Source organism: Tasmannia lanceolata, unplaced genomic scaffold (assembly GCF_043159265.1).
Source record: "Tasmannia lanceolata isolate RefF3 unplaced genomic scaffold, GAP_Taslan_0.1 ptg000018l, whole genome shotgun sequence".
Taxonomy (NCBI): domain Eukaryota; kingdom Viridiplantae; phylum Streptophyta; class Magnoliopsida; order Canellales; family Winteraceae; genus Tasmannia; species Tasmannia lanceolata.
This window is the reverse complement of record NW_027518695.1, coordinates 6,696,677-6,704,945: the sequence shown is the minus strand read 5'-3', so window position 1 is coordinate 6,704,945 and position 8,269 is coordinate 6,696,677. Positions and strand designations below refer to the sequence as shown.

The 8,269-nt window shown below is 37.4% G+C and overlaps 1 protein-coding gene across 1 annotated transcript; it reads left to right on the top strand.

Annotated features, from left to right (window-relative positions):
• Positions 1 to 301: 301 nt before the first annotated feature.
• LOC143849873 (plant intracellular Ras-group-related LRR protein 6-like) lies at positions 302 to 3,518 on the top strand. Its single transcript, XM_077359151.1, has 3 exons — positions 302 to 523; positions 1,169 to 1,338; positions 2,667 to 3,518. The coding sequence occupies exons 1-3, from the start codon at positions 362 to 364 to the stop codon at positions 3,340 to 3,342; spliced, it is 1,008 nt and encodes a 335-aa protein (XP_077215266.1). The 5' UTR covers positions 302 to 361; the 3' UTR covers positions 3,343 to 3,518.
• The last annotated feature ends 4,751 nt before the right edge of the window (positions 3,519 to 8,269 follow it).

Genomic DNA, 8,269 nt, shown 5'->3' with positions numbered 1-8,269 from the left:
CCAATTAAAATTCAAATCGAGGATAATATCGTAAATGTAATAGTGGATTTACCCTGTTCAAAATATAGCTGCCCGTTATTCGCGGGCAGCCTTTTCCCATGCTGCCCGGAGAAGCCATTGACTCTTACGTGGAAGCGATATCCAAGGACTACGGGTCGTACTTCGATGACGTCATCAGCACGTGGCAATTGAAACGATACGTCCGTACGTCCATACCTTTCCAAAGATGGAAGGTGGGTTTTTAAAGAGTCGCTGCCTTCACAATAAAAAGATAATCCCCCCCCCCCTCTCTATCTCTCTCTTATCTTTTTTCTTTATTTCTGATAATTTTGTGTTGTGGCTTTGTGGGTAATTGAAGAAAATGGCAATGGGGGTGAAGAGAGCAAAAGAGAGGAGGATACCTATAGAAGAAGAGAAGATGGAGAAGGTGGATTTAAGTGGATTGTCCTTGGATATTCTCCCAAACCCTTCTATAAATATAGGGTACATATCCAAGTTAGATCTCTCAAATAACAATCTACAGGTATGTTTCTTTACTAAAAATCCATCTTCTTGTGAACAAAATTCTGGGTTTCTTCTGTTTTTGTTTATTTGGCATTTTGGAGGAAAAGGCTTGTTGTTTGCCTTTTTTTTTCTTGGGTTTTGGGATTTTCTTCGAAGGTCTATGTTTTTTTTTAATGTGATAAAGGTTTTGAATATTAGATCATCGATGATAAGCTGATAAGCAGTCCTTTCTCAGTTTTCATTTTTGCTTGTTTCAATACCTGATTATTTTATTTATTTATATATTTTTTTATTGGTTTCAATACCTGATTTAACTAAATTTATAGTGGGAAAGGAAGCTACAGAAAAATATGAACTCTTTCTCTCTCAACCTTTGAAGGAAGCCAAATATTAAATGATGGTGATTTTCTACTTATTTTTTGCTTCACATTTATGTCTTAGGATATTGGCAGCTCCTTTCCAACCATGTATACTTTCTTGAGAATGACTTCAATTCTAGGCACAAGGAAGAGGGTTTAAATGCATGGATTTTTAAGGAAAATACAAACAAATGGGTGGTCGAAATGCTGGAAAGGGAGTGGAGAATTAAATATCATCTTCCTATTATGATATATTAAATGACTGAGAATTATTTATCTTATCATTTTTTATATGGTTTTGGCAGAGTATTCCGGAATCTCTAACGGCAAGGTTGCTAAACGTAGTGGTGTTTGATGTGCATTCGAACCAGATAAAATCGCTGCCAAATTCAATAGGCTGCCTATCCAAGCTCAAGGTGTTGAATGTCTCCGGGAACCTTCTCTACTCTTTCCCTAAAACTCTAGAGAATTGCAGGTAACTTCTCCTTCTAAGCAAATGCTCCCATTTATTTTACTAATAATTATTAAAATCAAGAGAGAGAGATGGGTGTAACATCTGGCACATATCACCGTATCATTGTGGGCTCCCTTTTACCTTGCCCGTGTTATTGTTCAAGTCCGCATTTTGCCCTACAAAGTCAATCAAAACTTCTCTCCCGAGTCATGACCGCATCAACTGAGTACTCAACCGTGTCGACTAGGATTTGCTTTTTGAAACTGTGATATGGCATGTTAGGGTACCATGTGCCGGCCCATCAACCTGGATCTATTTAGTAGCTTTTTTTTATAAGGTATTTTTCATTTCCATTTCTCAAAATGAATTTATTATGCAAATAGCAATCAGTCACAGAAAACTTATGAAATTTCCAAAAAGCTTTACTATCTGAAAAATATTTCTAAAAATTCCGTAGTATCATAGTTATCAAGGTGGAAAGCGAGTGCGAGAAACGATATGAAAAATGGAAGCAAAAAGTGTGGTCTAATAAAATTGCAATAAGCCAAAATCTCCAAAGAAAGTAAAGATTCATCGAAACTTAACATAAAGTATGTAATAAGACTCAAAACTTAACATAAAGTATGTAATAAGACTCGTTTCAGATAAGTATATCGTAATATTTTTCATTTCCACCCAAGGTTCCCAGATAAATTCCAAGTTAAAAAAAGGGAAATGATATCAGCACAATTATATTTTGATATTTTCACAAACCATGTTGTCTTTTAGTATTTAAAGAGCTGTCAAAAGGTTATTACATTTCCCAAAAAGCTCTCATGAGCCAGTTAAAGAATAAAAGACAGCTAGTTTGTGCACATAACAAAATCAGGTTGTGCTGATAACATTTCCTGTAAAAAAATAGTACGTAGGAGAAACAAGTGGGGTGCATGTTTATCAAAACACTAGAGCGCAGAAATCATTTCCCTAAAATAATATGTTTTATAGATTTAAAATTTTACATTTTATAATTCATGCAAATTAAAAATTCACTTTTTGGAAAAAAAATCACATAAATTTTATTTAAAACTTAAGATGAGTTTTTAAATTTTAAGAGAAAATGATCCAAATAGAAAGTATACTTTAATGGGATTTGCTAGCATTTTCGCAGATGGTCTGTTGCATCTGACAACAGCCACCTCGTGAATGAATACAAAACTACCATTTAACTTCTTTTTAAATCTTGATATATTTTTCGCCTAAACAGGGAAACTTTTGATTTTTGAAAAAAAAAACCCTTTAATGAAAAAAGAAATTATGTCATCCCTAGTGATATTTCCACCCTAAGATCAAAGTTTTTGTTTGTTTTACAGGGCTCTAGAAGAACTGATCGCCAACTTCAACAAGCTAACAAAACTACCCGACACCATAGGATTCGATCTAATAAACCTAAAAAAACTCTCGGTAAACTCAAACAAGCTAGCCTTCCTCCCTCTCTCAACCTCCCACATGACCAATCTCCGCGTTCTAGATGCCCGCCTCAACTGCCTCCGCGCTCTCCCCGACGGCCTCGAAAACCTCCTCAAACTCGAAATCCTCAACGTCAGCCAAAACTTCCAATACCTCCAAACCCTCCCTTACTCCATTGGCCTCCTACACTCCCTCACCGAATTAGATGTCAGTTATAACAAAATCTCTTTCCTTCCTCCCTCCATTGGCTGCCTCAAAAATCTCCAAAAACTCGACCTCCAAGGTAACCCACTTATCTTGCCGCCCGCAGATATTGTTGAGCAGAGATTGGAGGTGATTATAGAGTATCTCAGAGAGAAAATGAATGGAAACAATCAGAGCCCTACGAAGAAATCATGGTTTGGGAAGTTGGCAAAGTACAAAACGTTTAATGGCTCGACGGGTAATGGAATGAGAGATCAAGGTGGGTTTTTGATGTCGGATTATCGGTCAATTGACGGTCTCGCTTCGCCGAGGTACGTAGGAATGCTTTCTCCTCGCCGGTTGTTTTCGCCGCGAACTTACTTCACAAGAGATTGATCAGTTTACGTGGCCAATTTGGATTGGGCACATTGCGGTGGGGTCGAGCTCGCGCTAGCATTTTACTGTTTTCATGTATTGCATCTATATTTATTTAGGCTGAGGGTACAATGTTATGAATGATTGTAATCATATATGATAGAGATGATGTTATAGTTAAATGAGATACTTGTTTAGTCTCAGTTTGGGAAGAAAATAGCAGCTAACTGTTCCTCTACGCTTCTCATTCTCGATCTTTTTAGACCAGAGGAAATGGCCAGGAGAAAATCGCCTGGGGGCAACTCTTCTCTTCCTGAATTCATTGCAAGTCACTGCCAAATCCCACTCTAAAGTCTCGGGTTTTTTTAAAGGAAAATTACCAAAAAAACCCATTGACTAAAGTTACCTGACAAGAAATTTTCTACATATTTTACAAGCTATTAAGCATAGAATATAGTTTTGGTTGAACAAGTACTACGATAAAAGTATCTCCACAGCGCAGGGTTGTTCATCGTAAGGATATAACTCCATCGGATAAGGTATTCCTAGGATTGGCTATCCTTTTTGGATAAGTTTATCTTGAAATTATCTTGTCGCTCACCAATTTTCTTTTGAAATCATTTTTTGCCAGAATATAGGTTGATGTGAACAGAGGATGACAAGTCTATCAGATAAAAAATTAGACAATAATTGTTCATAGAGGAGAGAGAGATTTGGGTTCGTTGTGTTCTTAAAGCAATAACTTAGAGATTAGGATTGTTTTGAAAGTGTTTTAGAGTTAAAATGTATGTGCATTTGCCAATAAAAAAAAGAGGGAGATGATTTTTTCACTCCCGCTGTAGGATTATGCGCCCCTCTTTTGACGTAAAAAAGCCTCAAGTCAGGTCACAATTCAGTTAACAGGGGGGGGCGCGCATACGTTGGGGGGGGGGGGGGGGATATTTTGGAGTTCATGATTAATTACAAAACTGAAGAAATATGTGCCAGTAGTTTTGCTCTTTTCTCCAGTTTTCTCATAAGCCCCATTTGGATTGCAGGATTTTTTTGGAAAAGTGAGGAAAAATATTTCTAGAATGAATAATGATATGGTAACTGAGTTAGGAACATATTTATGGAACAAGCAAATAGCTTCTTCACACGTTTGCAACTACTTGGTTGGCTTTATGCTAGAGTTTTTAAATGGCAAAATTAACCCTCCCTATGCCATGTAGCGCTTAGGTATTTGTTCGGTTCTACTCCCGGTCAGGCAGCCAGCAGTCTTCTAAAGTTTCCTACTTTTTTACCACATGAAAAAGATAAATGAACCAACCCCATTCATTTTTTTATTTAGATAGGCCTACATCTCACAAGAAAAAAAGAAGTTAGAAATGATTTTCTTGCAATCCAAACAGGGGCAGAGTAAACACCATATCTTGCTCTCTGTTATCTTTTCCTGATGTATGTGTTTGGCTGTGTATTGAGTTGATTCTAAGTTTCAAATTCCTGATCATTATTTCATTGGAAAAGTAAGCCACAATGACTTTTTGCAAAAGAATTCAAAAGGGGGGAAAATCATCCACAATCAACTTTCACTCCACCCAACCCCTCCCCAGGCGGAGGATTAGAATCAAGTTTTGATCCAAGATATTAAACGAAAATGAAGTGTAAACAAACAAGGCAATATCAATATATCTATGTAATCCACCAATCCCCAAGAGGGCTCTTCCATTGCTTAATCCATGTAATCGCACTAGTTCCCTCAATGAGGAAAAAAAGTCCCCAAAAATGATCTCCAAGAAGTCTCATATGTTGTCTCATGGCAAGAATCATTACCTCTCTAGAATTTGAAGAGTTTTTTTAGGAGGATTCTATCTTGCAATAGAAGTTCATTTTCTTTTCCAACGAACTGAAGATCTTTCTCCCAGCATCACCTCCATTTTGCAAAAATCATATTACAGAAAGCCTTGTCCTGCAGCCCCAAAATAATAAACCAAAACTTTGTTCCCCTAGCAATATAAAAAATGCGCCTTTAACCTTTTGAGACCACAACATAGTTAGCCCCACCTATAGCAGGAAGAGAAAAAGGAGCATGATTCTCCTAATGTCAAAATAGAAGTTGGCATAACTTATTGGATCCCAAACTGACAAAAGTAAAGGAACATATTGTGTAAGCAATCAGGTATCGAATGAACAAATGGCCACATATTCTTCTAAGAAGAAGCTTATAGTAAATATAATGGGAAGCCAAAGTCAATGAATGGGGAGATCGAGTATCAAAATCTTATTCAAACTTGCAGAACAAAAAGAAAGCAAGAAACTTGAGGACTAGGGGAAGGCCGCGAACCAACAACAAAGCGATAACCTAGAGGACTAGGGGAAGGCCACAACCTAGGCAAGGGTGCATCGACAGAGTACTAGCAAAACCTTACTCAAACTTGCAGGCCAAAAAATACTGTTGGGCCTCATAATCACTTCTTCAAGTTCACATAAAGTCTCTCCACAGAGTACTCTCATCTCTTGTTGTATGTGAGACAAGTGTTCTTCGGTCTTGCTATATATAGGACTTCTAGCAAAACGGAAATCCATTTTGTAAAAAGATATGAGGCCGACTATCATGACACTTGTAGAAGAAGACAAGAGAGCTCGAATCCCCATGAAACACCAAATTCACTGTTAAAATGACCACATCGTCGGTTTCATCCTTATTTTCCAAATGGAGTTCCGTTATGAAGTATTTTCAATATAAAAATATGTGGCCTATGAAAGAATGAAAGACTTGTGTCAGCAGTCGGATAGATGCGTTGGGAGCATCGGTGAGGCCAAGAAGGTATCCCTAATCACACATAAATTATATCCACCGTCTTGAAGACAGTCTCCCATTCATCATAATCTCACGCGAATCTGATGGTAAGGGGTTTACAAATCAGTCTTTGTAAGATAGAAGAGCCTGGCATCATGTCTAGTATGGCATCTAGTAGTGGGATGGAAAACAGTATTGAACAGTGATCTTGTTACTAGCTCGATTACCCACACACATTCACAACAATCCATCTTTATCAGGTATCGGTAATGCAAAAATTGCACACAAACTGAGACTTTCTCAAATGAAACCCTTTTGAAGAAGTTCGTAAATTTGTCCCTTCAATTCAATATGTTTCCCGGAGTTCATGTGATATGCTCTGATACGTTAGGAAATGATGATCCACGAACTAGATCAATGGCATGATGCACATCTCTCATACAAGGTTACTCATTCAGTAACTCCCTAGGTACACATTAAAAAAGGTCCGACAAGATTTCCTAGAACTTAGGAGGTATCTCCATTGGTTTCTCCTCTAATGTAGTAAATTCTTTAGCTATTAAGGCGAATGTCACTCCTTTCTCCTTAGTTTCGCTCTCAAATTTCTTCTTGTTCAAAAGATGTAGAGGATTTGGTATTTTTGTAGACTTAAGAACCTCTTTAACATTTTACTTAACCTCTGACAGTCATAGGATTCAAGAGGATACGCTTACCATTGTGTTGGGAATGGTAGGTATTTGCCTGACCATTATGAAGCACGTTTTGATCATACATCCAAGGCGGGACAAGTAGTATGTTTGTGATGTTCATGGAACATGGTCACATGCATATTCCTCACGAGATTCATCCATCTCGGCTTCAACTCTTATAAATAGGTTCCTATTGGGACAATGGTAAGCAAAATGTCCTATTTTTGAACAACGAAAGCATCTCGTCTCCTTGCTATTGGATGGTGTAGAGTCAGCTGCAATTCCATTGCCTTCGATATTTTGAAGGCGCTGTCCTAGGGACATTGGTTTTTGCATTAGAATTAGAATCAGGTGTTGCCCTGATAGTTTGACTAGTTTTTGTCTCTTTGGGGTGTATTCTCACCAAATCCACAAAGCTGTTAGTTTCAAGTTTTCATGCACTTTTCTTGCCATGTGAAAGGCATAATCTATATCATTGACCCTTAAGTTAGCCATCTTGCAACAAATATCAAATCAAAGACCAATCTTGAATCTGGAAAGGGTTTGAGTTGGAATCTTCGTAGTACCACATTATTTTTTTCATGTTCCATTACCATTAGACTTTCAGGTTTAAAAGTGATATTTGGTCCAATAGTCTATCTCGGAAATCCCAAGGAAGGTACTTGGTTCTCAATCTAGTCTTCATCTCATCACATTAGATAAGTAGAGGTGTTCTGACTCAATATCAAATTCGACATCCCTCTTGGAAATCATAACATGGCCCACCAATTTCATCTTTGCATTATCCATCGGCCACCGGTCATGTCATACCATTCAAAGTATTCTTCCGTGGGGATTAGCCAATCAAGGAATACTTGTGTATCAAAAGTGCAAATAAAGTCAAGTATGTCTATCCTATCCATTTTTGCGATGTCCCCTAAGTAGTTTGTAGGTTCATGCCTATTTCACTCAAGAATTTCACATGCTCAAACATTAATACGAGTACATATAGCAAAATTTTGGGTGTTGGATGATTCTAGATCAGTTTTAGGTATACAGATAACTGTGTGATTTTCTTCTACACCTTTGAGTATTCGATTTAACTTTGTGATCTCCTTGGTTAGCAGAAATCCCAGTGTTCACCACATCATTTCCATCTTGATTAGGGTTTAAATTCAATCGATCCTCTAAAAGAGTTAAACCCATCACGACTAGCAGCTATTGAAACTTAGGCTTTGATACCAAATATGATGTAGAACTAATAGAGAAAGCCCAAATTAATCCTGACTTAAAATATCCACCAAAATATGGTCAAATTAGGATTTATGTGACTTTCTAAATATAGCCCAGACCTAGCTCTTCCATGTCTCAAACTTCACAATTAGGGCTAATCATATCAAACCAAGCTGAAATCAACCTAATCGAACCGTTGGATCTTGATATTAACCTAATTTCAAAATTTAACCGTTGGGCTCAATCCAGCCATCAGATTTTAGATCAG